We start from the raw sequence: 23,738 nt of genomic DNA on the forward strand, positions 1-23,738 counted from the left end.
TAAACTTGTTTACATATCAATTGTAACAAATGTATTACTCTGGTGGGGGACGTTGATAACGAGACAAGCTATGAATGTTTGCGGACAGGGGATACATGGGAAATCTCTATACCTTCCTCTCATTTTTGTTGTGAACCTAAAACTGCTCTAAAAAATAGAGTCTTTAAAAGAATTCATTGCATCATGTCTGACTCTATAGTAGATTTTTAGATACTCAGAGTTACAACTTCAGTCAGCTGTTAATATTATATGATCAGATGTTCTCAAAGAGAAAATACATTTATATTTGTTTCAGACATAGTAAAGATTTCCCAACAGGGAATAAAATGGACTGTGATGGTAGCTGAATGGTTCATAAGCATAAATTAAGCTACTTAGGATGACATAGCTTAGTTATCTTAATATGTGCTCTCTGTTCTAAATATAGAAATTAATGTTAATTTCTACCTAACATTTATTAAGCCATGACTACTGAGGACTAAATTTAAAAGTAATAAGAAAGCTACGTACCATTTATAAAATGTCACTTAAAATTAAAGAACCCCATAACGTAAAAGCTGCCAGTTTTGACAAAACAATCTCCACTTTAGTTATATTTGTGGTTGAACCCTGTGAATTTTTCCATACAACCTCACACACTTCAATATAAAACAGTCACTTTTAAGTTGAAACAAATACTTAAGACGGAAATACAAGTGTTTTTTTTTTTTTTTTCTATTCCCTCTACCTTATTTATTTAATAGTGGAAGGTTATGGAGAAAATGTAATTTGAGATCAAAATGTTACAGGTCTACTTGTGAGAAAAAGGTAAAATATACTTGAAATTTGTCTACTTCAAAAAGATATCAGACTTCTGAGGGTTTTTTTCTACCAACTGAAATACACTCCTCAGTTACCACCTTTCCTCTAAATCTGTAAAAACTGCATCAGAGTCTGACTCTTTCTCTTGACTCTGCTACTAACAGCCCCTCAGCATGTGGGTGGGGGCACATATGCCTCTCAAATTCAAAATACAACTCATATTCAAGGGAAGCCCTAAAGTAGAGGTAACCAGTGGAGACTCAGACTGACATGCACCTAAAAACAATGTAATGAAATTTCACTGTCCTGCTAATAGATGTGATGCATGAACCAAAGTAGAGCTGTGAGAAGTACCCTCAATTTGAACAGATTCATTAGAATCTGAACTTTGTTTGATTTTCTTTTCCTACAGGTTTATAACATTTTGTTGTCCAGAGTACCAGAAAAAAACATTAAAAGTAGTTGAAACCATAAATTTAATAGCAAAGAGCCAAAGAGACATCAATCAAGCCATCTCATGTGTTCAAGGGTATCATCATATGAAGAATTTGTGTTATTATGAATGCAACTAAGAACAGAACACACACACTCACAGATTATATATTAGAAAGATCTTCCACAGGACTCCCAATAGTCTTTTTTGAGAAATGCATACAAATTAGTGTTCTTTTGAGACACAGTATTAGAAATTCACACACCTGGAGACAGAGAAAATATAAAGCCTCAGGTCCTAAAAGAAAGCTAAGCAGTCCTTGCCACCAGGGTTCTCCACCATTCCCAAACCTAGTAAATTTACAGAAATGGGGGCTCACATTTATGCTGAGAAAGATAAAAGTCATGCATGGACTACTTAAAGAAAGAATACTTACAAAATTAATAAAATTTAAATAGGTCAAGATATGGTTTTCTCTCCCTAAATTACCAAACTACAGTCTAGCCAACACTCCTCCCCACTATTTGGGCTTTCTTTTGCTCTGAATAATTGAAGCAATTTCCACTGAAACCAATATGCATCACATGCAATCATTGTTTATATCTCCTCAATTCAAATGTATCCTCTCAAAAAATGTATATAATAATGTCATTTACTTATTTGAAGAGGATTGTTTATAATTAATAATCATCTAACCCATAAAATTATCAGAATGTGATAAAGAATGATCTTTAGCAATATAGAGTTAATTAATATCAATGATTTGAGAAATTATGAAAATATGTTTCACTGACACGATGAAACTGACACTGAAATTCAGATAAAATTTCAGTTTGTGATTATTTAAGTAAAGAAATTGTATGTCTTTATGTATGATACATGTGAATACTAAATTTCAAAAAAATGTGTCTTCATCTTTGAAAGCACCTACAACTTACTGGGATCTAAAATAGTAAAACATGGGACGTCATGGAAACAATGTTATGGGGAGATGGGATTCACTGTTCTTCCCTTCAATTTTCTGTTTTTGTTTGATCTGCTATAGAGACTATGGTAGAAAAACTAAAGAAGTATTGCCATGAAGCAAACTAACACATAAATTTGTTTCCTTCCCAGAAACATGTGTAACACTAGAAAAACAAAAACACCAAAACATTGATAGATGTGGATGTACCCACTGCAACTGTTGGAATTAAATGTTTAATATTCATCTACTCAGTATAAGATTACCTGATCATATAATTAATAACAGTTAAGGACACTCACTGTTAATAAACACAACAGCTACTTGAAAATCCTAGTTGACAACTGATTTTATATTTGACTCTAAAATATGATTTGCCAACCCCCAGTTCTCCATGTTTGTGTAGTGTTTCCTGTCTTCTTTTATAAATGACCTTCTCATTGGTCTTTGCAGCTTAGTGGGGCAGGTTAGAACGAGAAGGTAGAAGTGCCATGTACTGCATGTTTTTGTGATCAGAAAGCTGCCTTGGAAGACGAAGAGGAAGAAAAATAAAAAAGGTTTACCAGAAACGGGGAAATGGATTTGTCAAAGTCATGTTTGGCTATCATGAACACTAAAATAAATCATAAAATAAAAGGAAAAATTCCATATTTGTGGCTCAGATGTTGAATTTGAAATGAGGGAAAATGGATGCTTCTCACAGTAAGTGATAAAAAAGACTCAAATTTCTCAATGCTTACTCAAGAAGGTTGAAATCTGGTGAAATACTATATTGGAAGATTAAACATTATGCCTGTTTTAGGGGAAATGGTAATAGAATGTAACAGGCTCCATCATGCTCTTTCTTCAAACTGGTGAAAGTTAGCATCACCAAATGTCCATGGGTTTCCTTACTTGTGCATGCCATTGTGGGTGGATCAGACTCCCTCCTGAAATAATCCTTTTCACAGACACAAGAGGTTGAAGCTTCCTCATGGGTATAACTGTGAGGTGGACATTTGCTGCAGCTCTGGCTGTGAGGTGAAGCTTTGAAGAACCCAGGTCTGCACACTGTCAAAAGAAATAAGAGACTAAGCTTTTCCCTGGAACAGATGCAGTGTTTGTTCTGTGAATAATGTCATTATTTTGACTAGTATACACAGATTACATATAACACCATCTTTTCATTAATTTCAAAAATTTTTCATCAGTTTCTGAATCATAAATAACAGGCTATTCATTCAGATAATTAAATATGTATTTTAAGTATTTAAATTACACATGTTGGAATAGATATATTTTTAGTGATTTTTATGCTACAGGAGCTTATAAGAAATTATATTATAAAAGTTAAATACTCATATGTATTTAAAACTGAAGAAGTGCTTTGAGTATAATTTTCATTTATGCTATTATTAATACAACTTATGTTGAAGAAACACAAAATTTCCACTATGCTCAGAGAATGGCATGGTACACAGTAGTTACTTAAAATATTGTTGTTGAATTAATAAATAAACCAATTATTAGGTGCTAAAACCGTCACAAAATTCTGTTAGAATGGAGAGAATGCACAATTGAGCTGGTATGTCATTCACATTATTATTAATTCACATTATTATTATTATATTGATTCCAGGAGGAGTCAGATTTTAGGCATTTGTTTTACATTTTACTCCATTTTAGAACTTTTCATTGAGATTCTTACTGATTCAACATGCATCTATTCTAATATCAGTCATGTTTATACTATAAAAATTATAATGCTCTACAAAGGGGAAAAATTGTGCCTTATTCAATTTTCCATTCACAGTACTCATCGCAGTGTTTGACCACAGAAGGTGTTCACGTATTGTTATGTAATGCACACATGAGTAAATGGCATGGCACGAAAAATGTCACTGAACTACTTAGAATCACATGAAGAAAATGTTCTCCGATATTTTTCTTAAGTTGGTGGTCAGGTAAGTAAATGCTAACAAAGTAAGTCTCTTTATTCTGTAGATTCCCTAGACTTTTGTATCTTTCTTTCTTCTCAATGGGTAGTAAAGCCAAACTTCAATATTCCAATTGCCCATTATGAACAAAGTAAAGACCATCAAACTGATGGTTTGATTACTTTTTAGAGCTTAGTTAACATAAAGCTAATCAACCATCTATGTTTTTTCATATTTTGAAAACTCACTATATATACTTAAGAGCATTTATTCAAGTATCAATGAACATTTGCTAAGCTTAAAGGTAAACTTGTATTTCAAAGGAAGTTTTTGATAGACATAATGAATTGGGGCCAATTTTCATGTGCTATAAATGATCTGGGATTTTAGTAATCCATGCTAAGGTTTTCTGCCATCCCCATGTATAATCAGGAATTGACAAAAATGAGAAGGTACTTTTTCAGTAGATCTAATTATAGCTATAGTAAAGCCTTAATGCTCTCATAAATTCAGAGCAAATGTGAAGGTATTTGAAAGATAAGAAGAGCTTTTTGATAATATTAGGGACATTCTTGTAGTTAAATGATTAGGAGAAGATTTAAAATATTATTTTTCCTATAATAGGATTGCTGTAGCAACCAGTACCATTCTTAGCTAAGTTACCCAATTTTTCTTCTTTCATCCTTTTTAGTAAAACTATTCTCACTTCAAACACGATTTGCTCTCAGACATGAATTGTTGATCTACATATTCTGCATATTTGGAACTCATTTATCACACATGAAACAAAAGTCATTTCTTTTTAATGAGTGCCTTTTAATTTAAAAACTTTATATGATATCACATATTACACTATTTTTCAACCCTCCATGGGAACTTTGGAAATAGGAAACAATATAAATGTAAGTAAAAAGTAGATAAATGTATCTTTCTGTTCAGTAGTTGAACAAAATGCTTTCAGCAGGTGTGGGCCAGAAAGTTTCCTTGCTACTGGGTTATGAAGGTAAAAAAGATAGACATGGCCCTGCCTTTATGAGTCTTAAAGGTACTGTAGGAATAATTATAAATATGATTATTCTAGGAAAGAGAAAGAGCTTGGGAGTGAATATGGACACTTAATTTAGACTGGGATGTCAAAGAAGACTTCCCTTAGGAAGCAGAGTCTCTGCTGAGATGTAAAAGATTAAGTAAATTATCCAATTTGAGGAGTACTGCAGTGCCTTAGAGGGTAAAGTCTTTTCAAAGGACCAAAAGAAGAGGAGGACCAATAGGGATATGAAAAACACTAAAATATTGATCAGGGAGATAGTAGGAATAAAGAGGCAGAGATGAAGTTAGGGAAGAGGATACCAGGTCAGAAACACCTTATGGCTTCTATTATTTGGGACTTTTATTTAACGGGTAAAGACAGGTCATTACAATGTCTTAAGCATGGAAATAATAAGATCAAAGTAGTGTTTAAGAGATCATTTCACTGTAGCACATGCAATGGATTGGAAAGGAACACGGTTGGAGGCATTTGGCCTTTTTGTTTCTGTTGCATTGGTCCGAAAATGGACAAGAGTGGATCCAATGGTGATAGATAAGAGTAGGTAAATTCAGGAGATGAATATGAGGTAAAATCAGCAAGATTTCATGATATATTTAATTGATCAGGTTCATGAGTGATAAATCTTAAGAATGACTCTAAGGTGCTTGGCTTAAACTGCACTGGCAATACTGGTACCATTTTCTCAGAGCACACTATATCTGAAATGTATTGGGGGAAGATAATAATTATGTCTAAAGCATTATTTAATTTGAGGTGGCTAAAGAAATCCAAATAGAGGTATAGAGAGGAAAACTGTAGGGTTTAATGTTGTCCAAGAAAAATATCACAAAACCGTAATTATCCATTGCCTTCAAATCATGGCCCTAAATCCAAGTGAGACATGCAATGCTGCTACACAATCTTAGTATTATTTTCTTAGTTAACTTCAGTTCCCACTATTGAAAGGATTATTTTGTAGCTTTTCCTCTTTCTTCTAAGTCCTTACAAGCTCTGTTCCTTTGTGACTCTCATGGTATATGTGTGTGTGCACGCTGAGAAAATAGAAGTCATCAGAGAGGAACTTTCTTATTTTCCTACCACCAAATCTCCAAACCTATATGCACCTTTCTTCCTGTTAAAATGGAAATGTCTTTGCTCTTATCAAAAAAAAAAAAATCTTTATTTGAATTAGGAACTGTAACTCTCTGAGAGTAATCTTCCAAGTGTCTACTATCCCTTTTACATGCTCAGGGGCACTCTCAATCAATCTCTCTCTCTCTCTCTGTCTCTGTCTCTGTCTCTCTCCCGCTCGCTCACTCTCTCTCTCCCCCTTTCCCTCCCTCCTGTAGTCATTAACAGGAGCCTGATACAATTTCCAGAACTCATCAATGGAAACAAAGTGAAGCAAAACAAAACACATAACAACAACAAAACTATCAATCTCGCATGACCCCATTTCTCCCCATGGTAAAAGTTACCAAACAGTTTGGTTTCCATGCAGAACACAATTTCTTAAATTATTTTTCCATACATGCATATCCACCTACTCATTTTAAGTCACATGTTGACACACTCCACTCCACTGCCACTGCTTTTATTAAGAATGTAGCCTACTTGTTGCCGTACTTCTCCACAGCATTTGATCATGTCCTCTTTTGGGAAACTCCAGTTAATTTTCCTACAAAATGCTAGCATAGCCTACAAGTTTCCACACAATATTTAAGAAACCCTTTAAATGTGACCTCCTTCCGCACTCTATCTCCATTCATACTAACCTACTTGCAATTTCCAGCACTTGAGAAACTCCTTTATCTGCCTCTGAATATTGCAGGAAAAGCATTCCAGGCCAAAAGACAAGAAATGTAAATTGGGGGGGAGGAAAAAAGCTTGTAGTTCATGATAAACTTGGATTTAATCTGAACACATTTGGAAGGCTCTGTGTGTATTATTATTTTCTTTTTTTGAGGACATTCTTTCTGTTAAGAGCTGTGGCAGGGAATATTTGTACTGTGGTGAGAAAATAAAAATTATACTCTATACCCTGAAGCTATGATATATTTGGGAAACAGAAAATAAATAGTCATAAAAAGTAAAATTTACTTTTTACATTTTAATCATGACAATATTCAACAAAAATTATTTAGGTAAGCAGTAAAATTTCTCTAAATTCCAACTTGATATAGTTCATTCAAAATAAAGGAAGCTTCTGGAGCAAAGCTGTTTCACATGACACGTCACCTAAATATTTGAAAATACTATGCAAGTTCACTCAAGTTGGACAAGAAACAGGAGAAAAAAATGCATCCTATGTTAACATGTTTCATAAGATTATCTTAGCAGTCCTCTGGAGGCACAGAAACTATTTTTAATAGTTCTTATTCTGTCCATGCTTCAAGTCTCATTTTAAGTGCTACGTTTTTCTTTTTCTTTTTTCTTTTTTTGGCGGTAAGCGGGCCTCTCACTGTTGCGGCCTCTCCCGCTGCGGAGCACAGGCTCCGGACGCGCAGGCTCAGCGGCCATGGCTCACGGGCCCAGCCGCTCCGCAGCATGTGCGATCTTCCCGGACCGGTGCGTCCCCTGCATCGGCAGGCGGACTCTCAACCACTGCGCCACCAGGGAAGCCCCAAGTGCTACGTTTTTTTTTCTATGATGTTTGTGCTAAATCCATGATTACATATTGTTTCCTTACACATCCTTTAGAACTTTGAACCATTTGTTTAGCGTCTCTTTTATGGTAGGTAGAAAATATTTTGCCAAAATTCTATGTGTATGAATTCTTATCTACGCCCAACCCATATAAACATTCTGGAGAATGGAAACTGTTCATTTGATTTTCATCATATGAAGCATAGTTCTTTGTATTGAGTACATATTCATCAGTATTTACTGGTATAAGCAGTACATTTGCGTCTTTCTTAGGGTCTAAATGGTATGGCAGGAACTTAAAAAAGCTGGTAATCAGAGTTGTTTAAATATTAAGTTCTGGCAAGTAAAAAATAATATTTCATCTTCACTCACTACTTTAGAAGTTTTGCACAGATTACCAACACTAACTCTCATATGTATCACTTTAAAAGCAAAGATGTTATAGTCAGTTTTTAAATTTAAACATAAGATGCATGTCATCTATATTCAAATTAATGAAGGCTGTCATTTGTTAAAAGTGTGAAAAGGTGCTGTCTACTCTGATTAGGAATTTTTAAAAATCCTCAAAATTACCAAAAATGTATAGTTGACAAGTTAGGATTTTTTCAACTATTTCTTGTCATTTAAATTACTTTTAATGTTTCCAAAATATTTTCATGTTAAAAGTCCTTCACTCTTGGGATACTTAAATGAATCCACTTTATAATTCAAAGTCAATACTCCAGAAGCATGGTCACCAAGGAAAAAAATTATTTAAGTAATGTAAAAAATACTGTTTTAGTAATTTATAATTAAATTATAATTCTCCCCATTAGAATTAAAATATACAGATCATTTAAATATATATATAAATATATATGTGTAGAAGGAAATGAGAATAATAAATGCACAGACTGCTGTTGTCTATAGAGTTCAAGATATAATTAACCTTCAAAAATGTCATTAGATTTATCCAATTATACTTTATTAAGAATGACAGAAAATCACTATGAACAAGATTTTTACCATAGTCCTATCATATGTGAATTGTCAGAGAATATAAGCTATGTCAAATTTGCTTTTTAAATAGATTTTTCAAAATAAGGTGCCCACAAGATAGTTAGCTGAAATTTAAAAGATGTGTTAATTAAGAAAAACAGCATAACACAACATGCTAGAAGGAAATTACAACTCAAAATATATCCAATAATATTTATACCAAAATTTAACAGTAATAGCAGATTTATCCTTACATTTAAAATATATGCTCAGTAAAAAAATAAGTACTGTGTTAAAACACTGACATTAAAATAGATTTTCAACTAGGTAACATTTCTTGAATGCTTGCAAACAGAAACATGAGACCTAACCTATTTTAGAATCTAGAATAGGCTAATTAGAATCTAAGTTTAAATGATTGAAAGCAATAAGGCTAATTTGAATATTAGAAAACAATATCAGAGAAGAACAAGAATACTATTGATAAATACTTTAAATATATCTCTTTCTCTAGATATATATATGTGTATATATATATATAAATTAGGCTCACCAAATATTGATAGACGCTCAAAGGAATTACATAATATTTATAAATAAAAAGTAAAATTAATTGCTACATATCCTTTACATATTGACTCATTCAATATATGTAATAAACCAAGCTTGTATGTCATAAATTGTACTGGACATATAAATATAAGTAAAAACTACTCATTGCCATTATTCCATTAAATAACTCAGTCATGTGGCTATTGCTTACATGTTGTCTGGCACATATTTAGGCATTCATTACTTGTTTAATGTTTAGTATTAATACATACATTTTTAAAAGACACTCAAAATGATAATTTAAAAATAGCATCCTGTGTGTGTGTGTCTGTATGTGTGTAGAGACAAAAAATTTTTGTCTCTCAGTAAAAGATATATACACACATATTATTATAAATTATAGTTATATATAAAATTATAACTTTTCTATATTTATTAAGTTATACTTTATATTGTAAATTATAAATAAAATATAGATGTGTCACTTTAGAAATTGTTTAGGATTGTATTACTCTCAGATTTTTATGTTCTAAATCTATGTCATTTATAGAAGTGCTGTATCATGTAGGGTCAATGATCAATTCTACTGAACTGAACTCCCTCTCATAGTCTAGGGTAAGACACCTCCCCTATAGGTCACAAAAGAGCAGAATATCCTTAAATTTAGTAAAAAAAATGTATTATGTACCAATATTACTTCCTATCCTACTTTATTTCTAAGATCAGAACTTCCATACTTCATAACTAACAGCTAGCAACATTAGAAAATACTTAAAATTTGAAATATACTGAATAAGTTATGTATAGATAATATCTATGTACTAAATAACCTGGGATGGAATATTTGTCATGCTCAAGTAATGCATGTTGATTGAATTATTACTTAAAATTATTCCTTGATGATGATATGGTTTTCTAAGATAAAAACAGTTAAGCTAAACTAATTTCAGTTTCACAAGTTTAAATACCAAGAGTCCTGTGGAGTATTCATGAAAAGACATTATGCAGTGATATGATGATGTATCTCTCCACTTTGGCAACATGGACATTTTGAGATATAATAACTAACCCATGAAGCCCTCTGTGGTTTGGAATGGACTGACACATGGCCCCTAAACTGTGTACAGCTGTAATTCACAAGACTACCATTTTATATTTATCTAACAATCTCCACTAAAATAAAGGCCACAGAATTTCAGCGACTCTTCAAAGACTTCCATAACCAATGTATACAAGGATGAACATTTATTGAAAATAATAGAATCCACGGTATCTCTCAAAGCAGAGGTTATAATTTCCCTTTAATTTTTGATTAACTGGATTTCTCTCCAATAACAAATTGCTATAGATAATTTTAAAGTTGTATTTTAATTGTTAATTTACTGGACACATTTTACTGCTGTAATTTCAATAGATACTTAAGATGCTGAGCAGTTTTGTTCTCCCAAACAAATACCAACATGCTTTAGTAATAGTGTATATAGGATATGTATGAAAGTGTATGTGAATGTGCAAAACACTTGATATTTGGTTATATATTTTCAACTTCATTTAAAAATTAATTAGATAAAATTAATTTAAAATTTTAATCAGATAAAGATTTGGAAGTTAAAAAGTATTTATGTTGTTAAAATGAACAGAATCCAACACAACATTTGTTTTGAAGTGTATGCAAGGTCTGGCCCAGAGTCTTGACCTTGACAGCTATGACAAAAATAGTGCTTTCTGTTATGAACATTTCACCTTGTACCACTGGGCATTACATCTCAGTTCACTAACTCAGAAGATGATACCACCAGAGTAACAAAATCATATATCCTCTGATATGATGATAAAGTACAGATTAAGTATGTACCATTTTGAAATAAGGAATAAGCCACTCTTTGTAGTATAAATTAATTAGTGATAATTTTCTCCTTAAAAATCAAGCAACAACTACAACAAAGGAAACTTTACTCCTCAGTCCATTAAGAGAATTGCTCCCCAGATTGGTTATAATTTGACTTTAACTAAAATGTTAACAATGCAGTTCTCTTTAAAAAGCATAGATATAGAGAGATTAACTACAGTATTTGAAAACTATAATTTACATTAAAACAAAAGAAATATTTAAAAATTGCCCTGATTATTTGCGAGAAAGTGTGCTTGGATATAGGAGGTAGCTGGTTTATATGAACATAAATACAATGAAGGCAGTATAAAGGATACACCTAAGACATGCAGTCATTCTAAATTTTCTCCAGATTGCACACTGAGACTTAAACTGAATCAAGCCATTTTGCAAATGTTTAATCCATATCTATGAAATGTTGTCCTTTTAAATTGAAAGTCTGTGAATTAGCAAAAGCAACTGGCTAGTGCAGTTAATTTGGCAAAAGCAGCCACATATTTACCCCTAATTTTCAGGGTTCAAGTGTCCTATTGGGTTTCAAATTAAACAATTTCAAACGTCAACATTAGGGGCACAATGCTTTACTCACAGAATAGAAAATTCATGCCCAAAATAACTTAGTAAAGACTGTCCTTTAATAATATACCTTATTTCTAGAAACTTCAAGCAGGCAAAATCTGAAATATATTTCATAGCATTATATATTACATTATCTTTATTTGTCTATGTTTAGCTCACATATTTTTTCTTCTTAGTTTAATGTGATCGGTGCTATAGAATTTCTCAATCATTCCCAGAGCTTATTTTTATGTCGTAGCTATCTGGTGATCTCAATTTCAAAACCAGAATGAGGCTTGGCTTTTTTTCAAAAGTCAAAGCAGAAAGAAAAAGGAAGCCAGAAAAAGAATAACTAAATGGCTGGTCTCAAGGATGATTACAAAGCAGGTTCTTTACTTCATAATATGGAAATTTAGACTTCAAGATTATAATCTCAATTAAAATTAGATTATGTTTTAAAGCATATTCCTTTCCACTGTCACTTTATGGTTACCATCCTGCCGGCATCTCACCAAACATTTTCTTTTATAATTACATGATATAGAAACAATAATTACAGTAGCCATACTAATAAAATGACATATATTCAGCATGACCACTAGTGCCAGTCAATAAGTGGAACTCTACACAGATCCATATCATTTAATTAGGACAATAATAATACGAAGTCAGTGCTATTAATTCCATCGTATAGGTACCAGGCTAAGCAATGTGCCTAAATTCTTAGAACCAGCCAGTAAGTAAAGAATCGGAAGTTCAGCACCGGAGTGTCTGGTAACACAGCTAAGCTTTCTCACTATTATTCTGTTGAGAGCAGGCCTTGAGGCACCATCTTTCTTGTTCCTGGATAATAGTCACTCTCTATGTAATGAACCATTCTCAGGGTTGAGGATTGTGGAGAACATTTCAAGTGTATTCTATGCAATCTCAGGTAACCCAGACTGCTATTAATAGGACTTTATTCACTACTTGTTTCTCATTACTGTGTTCTCCACAGTTCCTGTTTTTAACTCTTTCAGTCCATGTGGCCACCTAATATCTCTTCTTTGATTAAAGAGCTTGAACTTATGAGGTTATTAGACTTGAGCTCAAATCTTGACAATTTTACATTGTATCCATATGCCCCTTGAGATGATACATTACAAACCTTGAAACTAATTTTCCATATCTGTAAAACAGTAGCTCCTTTATGGATATTTCTAAGGGTTTAATTGGAATACACACATACACAGGTATAGATCCAAATATAGTATAGGTATAGATATATACGATGTGTAACATACACACCCATATATGTGTAGCACTGCGCTTGGCAGAGAACACTCAATAAATGTTAGCTCTTTACTAATATGAAGAATACTATGATTAATATGCCAATGGTCATCAAGTCTTGAGCTACCTCTATGTCTATCCGCTTCAACTCAGAATAGATTTACATCTCATAATCACAAGATTACAGAACTGGAAATGACCTTACACATGGCTGTCACATGCCAGACATAATACATACACATACCAGGCTTGTGTATAATGAGTAGCAGTAATTCCTCTCACCTCCCTTTGTTTTTCCACTGAAGAAACCATACTACCACTTGAGTGACAGTAAAAGACAAGGCTTCATTAAAACTAGCCTGGGCTTCCCTGGTGGCGCAGTGGTTGAGAGTCCGCCTGCCGATGCAGGGGACACGGGTTTGTGCCCCGGTCCGGGAGGATCCCACATGCTGTGGAGCAGCTGGGCCCGTGAGCCATGGCCGCTGAGCCAGCGCATCCGGAGCCTGTGCTCCGCAGTGGGAGAGGCCACAGCAGTGAGAGGCCCGCATACCGCAAAAAAAACAAAAAAAACAAACAAAAAAAACAAACTAACCTAAATTAAGAAAGACATTTCAGAGCTTTTAACTATTTAACAGAAAAGCAAAAAAGATTAAAATAGCCTGCCTAAAATCACAGAGAAATTTAGGACTAAAACTTTGGCCGCTGATTCCAATGCTATACTTTTTCAAGTACATTCTTGAACTATTGTCAGAAGGATAATAACTCACTTTTAAAACAAAAATAAACCTCATAAAACCATGCCATGGAAAGCAGTTGTTCGTGGTGGTGATGGTGTTAGACTTCACCTCTTCCACTTTACTGTGTTACCTTGAATATCTCACAACTGTCTTGACTAACATCATCCACTCCAGACTTAGATGGTCACCACACTATGGGCAAGTCTTAAAGTAGTCTCAAATTAGATAAACAAATTAAAAATGTTCACTTCATTAGAATATAAAGCTTTAAGAGACTGCCAGCATTTATCTTTTTTAATACAATCAGGAATAACCTTTTATAAGGCTAAAATTTGACTCATGATAATTTTTCCTTCCTTAAACAAAAGACAATCTCAGAAGTTTGATAATCTTTGTCTTTGTGAGTGCCTAGAGATGTAGGGTATATTAATATTCTTACAGTTTTGTGAATAATATCACAATTTTAGGGAAACACTTTCTTCTAAGAAACTACAATTTGAATAGTATGAATGACTAACCTAAAAGCTACAGATGATGGAGGCTGATGAAAGCATGTGCAGTGCATTACAGAACCCCAACTTTTACATTTCTTTTCTTCTTTCTTTCCTTTTTTTACATCATGAACATATTACTTTGACACATTTTTCAGCACAAAACGTACAAAATTGATATTGAAAAGATAGCATTTGTTATGGACTAAATGTTGTTTGTGCCCTCAAAATTCATATGCTGAAGCCCTGACTTCCAATGTGATGGCAGTAGGAGGTGGGGCCTGTGGAAGGTAACTAAGTAGATGAGATCATGAGGGTGAGGCCCTCATGATGGAATTAGTGGGAGATGGGGAGTGGCTGGAGCAAAGTTAGTAAAAGTAAGTGTATTAGGGGATGTGGTCAAACAGGTGGTGGGCAACAGATCACAAAGGGCTTTGAAGGCTGTTGTAAAAACTTTCATTTTTACTCAGAGAAATGACATAGTTCAATTTTAAAGGATCACTGTGGCTTCTGTCTTGAGAACTGACTTTAATGGATAAAGAGGAAGAGCAAGGGGAACAGTTAAGAGGCTACTACTATAATCCACCAGAAGGATAACGCTGGTTTGGTCCAGGTTGGTAGTAGTGGAAGTGCTGTGAGACCACTGGATGCTGCATATAATTTACGGTAGAGAAAACAGCATTTGCTGACAGATTGGATGAGAGATATAAGATAAAGAGAGGAGTAAAGCATGATGTGAGGAACTGAAAGGGTGAAACTGTTCTCATCTGATATAGAGAAGTTTGCAGATGGTGCAGGTTTTCAGGGGAAGATGGGGAATTCAGTTTGCGACATATTACATTTAAGAACTATGAGAAATTCAAGAGCAGATGTCAACCGTACAGCTGCATAGATGAGTCTGGAGTTTGAGAGATAACTCAGGGCTGAAGTTAAGAGTATTTAAGGCCATGGGACTGAATAAAATCTCCATGGGGAAGAGTGTTCATGGAGAAGAGAAAATGGTCCTCCACACTCAGTATCCAACACAAAAAATTCCAGACATTGTTGGTATCTTTGGCTGGATGCTCAGGATACAAAGATACTACCAAGAGACTAAAAGCATAGCTTTCAGCTATTTATTTACTAATTATTGTGCCCTCAAAGTTCTGGGCAATTTACTAAGACATATTTTAACTTCACTTCCTCAGTTAAAACTCAAGAAATCCATGAGGTAAATAATATCATCCATTTTACACTTAAGTAAACTGTACCCCTGAAATATACCCCCTCAAAAAGCTGAGATTCAGACTCCATTCTGTTCACTGACAAGTCTGTCCCCCAATCTCCTACTTCTTTATCCTTGAAGGGATTCTGGCTCTTTATTCTTGAAAGGATTCTGGCTCTGTCAGCCTTCTTTCCCAAGAAGAAACTCAGCCCCACTTTCTCTCTCTACCTTTCCTTTTGGTTTCTGAAGGAAAACCCATATTTGGTTGGACTAAATGCCACCTGGCTTTGTACCATCCCACTTTTTATTCAAAGATGACCAAAATTAAGTAATACATTATCTGGGGGAACATTTTCATTTTTTTCTCTGTAAGATGTAAATTTCTTTCTAGCTCATGATGGCATTTTTATCAAAATTATGGTAAAAATCAACAAGGACAAAATTAAAAATCATCTTTTGGAAAGTAGTCATTATGTTGTGATACTTAAAGCTTCTTATTAAAAATACACTAAATCCATCATTAGCAGTAGTTACTATTAAGAATATTTTACATATCAGTAAGCATGGTATTGCCAGTGGTAGGTGAACATACAGAGAAAAAAGTATAAGAAATAAATGTCATGAATTATGTTAATTTTAATAAACTTTTAAAAGACATTTTAAATATAAAGACTATAGTGTTTTACATAGATTTTACAATGAATCACTTAAACATCAACTGATATATCATAAACATGAAAAATAAATGAATACATCTAACTTTTTCAAAATCTATCCTGTATGCAAAATTTAAAAATTAATCTAGTGGTGAAATCTGGGGGGAAAAACCCTGACTTTTCAAAAGCCAGATGTGTGATGGCTTACTAGAACTGAGTCTTCAGTCCTGTGATCAAGCCTGCCATGCAGATTTGTCACTGAACCTACAGAGAAAGAGGGATTCTCAAATTATGATCTGGTTTAAACAACTGGAGTAATTTGTGGTTAGGAAATATGAATTTGGGAGAACTTATTTTGATTTATGTTGTGTGTGTTTGCACTACCCACATTTTAGTCCAAAGCAGTAATAAGTTACAAACATTGTTCTTAAGGAGTCACTAAATATTCTTGATAGATTTTCATTTATGTAAGCACACAGATAGTAGGGAAGTCTCTATTTTTTATAAACTCTTCCCCAGACATATTAAGTATTTAAATTAAAGTTGAAATGGAATCATTCCTAGTTCTGACAAATCATATTTTTTAGTGGAGTACTTCACGTGAAGATTTCTAAGCACTTTTGAATATTTCACATACTTTGTGTGTTTATTTTCTTTAAGGTATTTGAAACTATGCCTAGAAACAAGGCATTGACTGAATCAACTTTTACACCTTTTAAAAATTTTGGAAAGGTATCTCAATAATTAATCTTTGTCTGGTCTTTTAAATCATTTTAACACGTATTATGATTTTGTCATGAGAATCAAAAAAAGTCAGTAGGAAACAACTTTCTATTCTTAGCCATATAATAAAAGTCAAGATTTAACACTTATTGAGTGCCTACTGTATGCCAGGTCTTGTCATAAATGCTTTGCATATACTATCACACTTTACCTACCATTTTATCCCTTACCTCATGAATCATCTTCTCTATACAACTCTGTACATCCCCCCTTTTATTGATCCCATGTCCCTCGCTTCTGTAACACCTGAAAACCTACTATTATAATTCTTAGTCTATTTTAAATTATCAACAAAATCTCCTGCATCCTCAATCTTTTTTCATATTCCTTTTACTTTTTAGCTCTAGCAAACACACGGTTCTCTCCTGAAGACAGTAACTGCCCAGGGGTAACGGTTATCTCATATGCCCTCCTACCAGTTGGCTTCTAAACGGGGCAAGTGTCCCTCGTGCTCTACATTGCACTTCCCAGACCATTCTCCATATAGTAGATTTTATTTTTCACAGTGCCTGCTGCAAGATCTCCCATGATATCTTTTTAAATTTATTTTTGGTGAGCGCATTTAAGTTCTACTCTCCTGGCAAATTTCAATCATACAGTTTAGTGTTATCCACTGTAGTCACCATGTTATCTTTGAGAGTAAAAGCAAAAGGTGAAACCTGAAATGTATAAGTTTTTGAAATGTATAAGTTTTTATATGAATCCTAGAGCTTCCTGTTTTTTCCAACATTTATATTTACTTTTTTTATGTCTAAGTTTCTACCAAAATTAAAGAAAGCTGAGCTTGTGAAGTAAGCTTTATAGAAGTGCCAAACCTAAACTATTCAGGTCTTAATCATTTGAGAGTCACTGTTGCATAGGTTTGCCCCAAAGGGAAGCAAAAGTAAACATTTCCCTTCCTCTTCTTTATGTAATCCATCTACCATTCCCACCCTGACAAATCCATTTCCCACTGCCTGCCATAAACTTGAAGTACTAGCCTGCAGCATGTTCAGCAGCAGCTCTTAGCCCACTGTCTGTGCTTCTCAGATTTAGAGCTTCCAGAGCTTGATTTGTGAAGCTCTATTCTGAAAATCGTTATGTAACTTAACTTTTCCCTTCATTTTAAATTTCACAGTCCATCTGAAAATTCTTTTTATTTAACAAATAGCTATAACTCTCAAAACACCCATCTCTGGTACTCAAACCAACAGAAAAAGGTCTAAGATCCCACTAACTGATTTATATTTGCTAGGGGTGCTGAAAAATCTGAGGTCTGTCCCAGCACTGCCTCTAACGTGTTCTGTATCTTCCAAGGAGGCTCTGGTTCTTTTGTGTCCCAATTCTTTGAGAATATTGCAGGATAGGGATTTTCTGCTTCATCCTTGGTCTGCTGGGCATTTCTAAGTAATTAATAATTATAGATGAACTATGTAAATACACAAATTTTCAATAATTGCACTTGACTTACTCAAAGTCAACACCCTATTTATTTTCCTCATCATTTTCATCTTTCATACTGGTAAGCAAAAGACTTCTCTGTATTTAAATATGATAAAAGAGCAACCTTGACCCTTCTCCAAATCATATCTGCCATCAAAATTAATTTTCCAGAGTATGGAGACTTTTTAATAACATATGATCTGAGCTCTGTGGTTAGTGGAGAACAGATTTAAAGTGTCATCCAGTTTATCCAATATTTACATTACAGAAACCTCTGTGCTTCCTTAATGTAAATGTATGAATAACATAAGACTTTGAGTTAGTGTAACTGAATCAGCAGAGGCCCAATTTATTTCATGATTGATGTACAGCTCTTCATATCACACCCCTGTCCTCTACCAACAATGCTTTCCTTACACAGTGTGCAACTGGTGCTTTTTTAACTCTTCATTTCTATTTTCTATTCTTACAACTCACTGCAATTGAAATGATTCAATATAAATTTTACAACAATCTGAATAAGGTGGTCTCACATCACACATTATATTTTAAATCACTTACTATAAGCAATACCCTGGGAATTGAGAATATATTAAGGGAGTCTAAAAAGCATGATTAGCAGAAAGAGGCAAAGGATATAAAAGAAAAGCATTATCAGGTGGCTGCTAATTTAGTTAGTGGATTTAATTTTTTTCATACTCTATCTTCTCCATTCTTAATATTTAATCACAGAGCATCAGTAGGTAGACTAACACAAAATATATAATTGAAATGTATACTTAATATATACATGATAAAGTATGTAGTATAATATTTAATATAATATAACATAATATAAGAGACATCATATTATATAATATGTATTATATATCACCTGGGATCCCACAAAAGTAATAAATATGCATAAGACAACTATGAATATTTTTCCTTTGTACCATGGTTTTTCATGTAAAATAAGTTGGAATCATACATTGTCACAGTGACCTGGTGCTTGAGCTTTGAAGCAACAAAGTATGGAAACAGAGATTAGGGGTACATTTTCAGTTGGCCTGATATTTCATTTCTCTTTGCTATTGTAAATGGAGGGGACTGGCTAATTTTCCTACAGTGTGTGAGAAGATGTCCAGCTGGCTGGGATAAAAGACACATTTTAAGAGAAAAAAACTTGTTTTGCTATATGATGAAAAACATATTTTATAACCAAACGTGAAAACAGAAAACAGTTTTCAATTGAGCTTACAAATCTGATGCTCTACAATATTTTCCTTTATGAAACAGTTTGGATATCAAAGACCAGGAGCTATCAATGTGGAACCGAGGTTTTACAGAGAAAATAAAAAGGATGTTCCAATAGCTTTGTTGAATTTTCAGAGTCCTCTTGACTTTTTTAGTTGCTTCTAGCTCCTCCTGAGAAAAAGAAAACTACTGAGTAAGAGTTTCAATACACAGTATGACTAGAGGCAAGTTTTCAAGTTCAAAAGTGTCTTTTTCCTAACCTAGAACAAAGAAGGGGGAAAATGGTGGATGCCTTACTTCCACATCAGAATAGCTAAGGTGATTAAGCCAGCACCACAAAAACTCTTCTGAAAACTTCAGAGTAAATATTGAACTATGAAATGCCTAGAAATAATTTTAAATGATTGACTAGAAAAGCAACTTGGTCTCCCCTTCCAAGCAAAATTGTAAACATTCATAAACAATTTTACTGCTGTCTACATTGCTTTCACTGTATTTTTTCATGCACTACATTTTTGATGGACCACAGTACTCAAGGAAGTCTATCAAACAATTGGAGCAGGATTGTCATTAGAGTAGTGAAATTGAAATGGGTAAGTATAAAATTTTTAAAAAGATAAAATATTTTGAAGTGACTCTGTCGAAGGAAAAAGGTGTCTAGAGGCAAAGTCTAGAGAGCAAAACAGATAATGTGCTTTGTCTACTGAGCCAAAGATGACTAGGTAGACAAAGATGTGATTCTTTCAAATGTTAACACATCATATCCTTTATTGTTGCCTTATATTTTTATACCAGACATGTATTTCTATGCTATTTATGGTGTGCATATTTACATACCACTTGTCCCATTGCTCAGTTTTGTAATTATATCTGTAGCTGTATTTTTGCTCCAAACTGTAAGTTCCTAGAAGGTCAGAGTTGTGTTGTATATATCTCAGCATACCTGTTTGGAACCAATCAAACTCTGCTTGGATTAGCCAAATGGAGTATCAGAAAATAGCCTCTAGATAAAGGAATTTAAATATTAAATATACATATATATCACACTTTATGTAGTTGTGCATTTTCATTGTGTTTAATTCTGAATAAAATCCTGGTAATTTTCCATATCAATAAACAAGCTTTTCAAGTACTTACACCAATATTTTCCCAAGAAAAAGAACAGATTGTTTGGCAGCTGAAACACTGAGGACATAAGTAAATATAACAGATCCCCTAGCTACTCCTACAAAGCAAAGGAGGGGTACCTGAATTTTGTGTTTAAAAGTATCTAATCCTTCCAACAAAGATCTATTCTGTTCCACAATGATACACATCATATAAATGTCACATCTTCTTATAAGGCATTGTCTGTAACTTTTTCCTTTCTTAAAAATATCTGCCATATCATATTATCTCCTAAGTTCCATGTAGAGTCCTACAGTATGTATCCTGTGCCTTAAGAAGAGCCTGTATTTGAAGGTAGTAGATTTTTAAAGCTTACAATTATGCAATTTTCCATCTACTAAAAGACTATTAAGTAGATATGTCTTGGAACTGCTGTATTAATGGAGTGGCATTTGGCAGGTAATGCTATGATTTATTTTAAAAGTTGCCTTTATGACTGTGTCTAAGAAAGAGAAATAATTTAATATAATTTCATTCATTCATTCATTCACTCACAAGTTTTTGATTATTTTGTCCCAGGGCTATGAAATGATAATGATACAATTTAAAAAGACAGGTTTAAAATTTATCATGAATTTAATATATAGCTTTTCACATTTTAAGATGGAACATTTTTATACAATGTATTCTTTCTCCTGTCTACAGCAGTTATCAATCTGTTTGCTACAAGTGTCCTTCTGCTTTTGTACAGATACACATTTGTGACGCATTCAAGTAACCTACTACACCCTTTGGAACCATTGAAAAACTATTTACTATACTCTAAAGAGCAGTGATCTGCCTTAAAGTGCTCACATTTAAAAGTACAGACTTCCTCAAATGAAAAACATAAAGAAGTAAAAACACAATGACCTTACTAAACACACAGACGCATCATTTTCTCAGAGAGAAGCCCCCTGGCATGAATAAACCATGAATGTACTGTTGAAGGAATAGTATAAGAATAGTAAAAGTTAGAGCATATCAAATTTCTTTATTTTTTTGCTTCAAACAAGTACCATGGAATTTTTCTGAATCTGTTCTTCTATATCTTTCTCTCAGGTACCAAAGATGTTTTGAAAATCTCTTGGTAGCTGGCTATTATCTTAAGCACTGAGGTTATAGAGATGAGTAACACTTCCTGTAACTTGATTTTGCCGGTTATTGGACAAATTAACCTCTCTCAATTTCAGCTTCCTCATATAAAATATAGTATACTACTACTATCTACCTCATTGTATTGTTGTTATGAACCACCAATATTTAGCCCAGTACCTGTCATATAGTAAGTATTCGACTGATGATAGGTATTATTATTTTTCATTTATCAAAACTTATTGGTAGGGCTTCCCTGGTGGTGCAGCTGTTGGGAGTCCGCCTGCCGATGCAGGGGACACGGGTTCCTGCCCCGGTCCGGAAAGATCCCGCATGCCGCGGAGCGGCTGGGCCCGTGAGCCATGGCCGCTGAGCCTGCGCGTCCGGAGCCTGTGCTCCGCGACGGGAGAGGCCACAACAGTGAGAGGCCCGCGTACCGCAAAAACAAAACAAAACAAAACAAAACAACAAAAAAAAAACTTATTGGTAATCTGATAAATTGTCAGAATTTATCACATAACTTGTCTAAAAAAAGACAAGTTAATTATGAAGCAATTCTCTCCTTAGTGAATTTCCATTGTTTGTTAGGAAAAAATATCTACAATAGTTCAAAATCAGTTAGGAAAATAAAATTAGCATCACTCTGATATCAGTTTAAGGAAACCAAAATGCCATGAAAGCCATACCTTGCATATTTGTAGATCATACCACCTAAATGCCAACTGCATCAAATTAAAATTTTGCCTCATTTCCACCTTCTTAGAAAAATGCAGGATCTCCCTCATTTTCTTCCTTTTTATCTTATTATTTATCTTCAGTCAGGTAAAGGCAATAGATCCAGATAATAAAATTCCAAAATATATTAACAGGAATTTCAGAGAAGAAAAAAACCTCTATTGCCAACCAAATCCACATTTTTAAAAAAAGTTCATTCTTACCCCTACTTGGAAAATTATAAATTTTAGCTACCAACTCATAGGTATCAGACTGCAACCATTTAAAATATTGATATTACTGACAGTTGGTGAGAAAGTGGTAACAATTAAATTTGTATATAGTGCTAAGGACAAGCACACTTTGGAGAGAAATTTGGCAGTATCTGCCTAAATTCCACCTCTATGTATGTCTCTTAGAGAAACACTCACAAATATGCCAAGAGCCTTGTACTGATATTTATTGTGCTATTGAGACACAACCTATAGTAGAATACTATACAGCAATGAAATTTTAAAAATTAGATGTTTATTCACCAAAGGCATAAACCATGAAAAACTTATGCTGATAGGAAAAATAGCTGTAAAATTATACATAAAATATTTTCCAATTACCTAAATTTTGTAAAACTAAGAAAACATAATTATATACTGAATTGGAGATATGCACACACATACCCACAGACCCACAGACCCACACACGTAGAAACCCACACACAAAATACACATGAAGTACAAAAAGACATAACTAGAGGAGAGTATTTACTTTTGGAAAGGGTTAAGACTCAGTAGGAATGGAGCCTCAACTTTATTTTTTTAATGAAATAATAATTTAAAAAGAAAACCATTTCTTTTTAAAATCAGACTTATATTTTCAACCAATAGCCCCACGGGGTTTGGTATGAAAAGCTGAATGGTAACTCTGCTAGGACTAAGATGTGGTAGGAATTAAAGTTCTGGGCATCCTTAATTTTAAACATTTTAGTTACTTAAATAAATGTTCCAGGGTTTAGTATTATCTGCTCATCTCTCTCATTATGTTGATGGAAGTTTAAGCCATGGTCAGCTTGAAAAAAAAAATCATTTGACCAGTAAATGGCATTACCAAAATGTTTCCTAAGACATTTCTTACATAATGAGATATAATCTTGCTGTGGATGTTTGCAAATATAAAAGGGGGACACAGTTAAGCATTTCACATTGATAAAATATTA

The 23,738-nt window shown here is 33.7% G+C and overlaps 1 protein-coding gene across 9 annotated transcripts in view; it reads right to left on the minus strand.

The window, feature by feature from the left end:
* The window catches only part of EPHA5 (EPH receptor A5), a 330,826-nt gene that overhangs the window by 183,327 nt on the left and 123,761 nt on the right, over window positions 1–23,738 (minus strand). For 8 of the 9 annotated variants that reach the window (XM_067736164.1, XM_067736162.1, XM_067736163.1 and 5 more), the window contains exon 4: window positions 3,093–3,248. The exons of the other annotated variant lie outside the window; for it this stretch is intronic. In XM_067736164.1, the coding sequence (XP_067592265.1) occupies window positions 3,093–3,248 (156 nt within the window). The remainder of the gene's footprint in view (window positions 1–3,092; window positions 3,249–23,738) is intronic. 9 annotated transcript variants of the gene reach the window in all.

This window comes from Pseudorca crassidens, chromosome 4, assembly GCF_039906515.1.
Source record: "Pseudorca crassidens isolate mPseCra1 chromosome 4, mPseCra1.hap1, whole genome shotgun sequence".
Taxonomy (NCBI): domain Eukaryota; kingdom Metazoa; phylum Chordata; class Mammalia; order Artiodactyla; family Delphinidae; genus Pseudorca; species Pseudorca crassidens.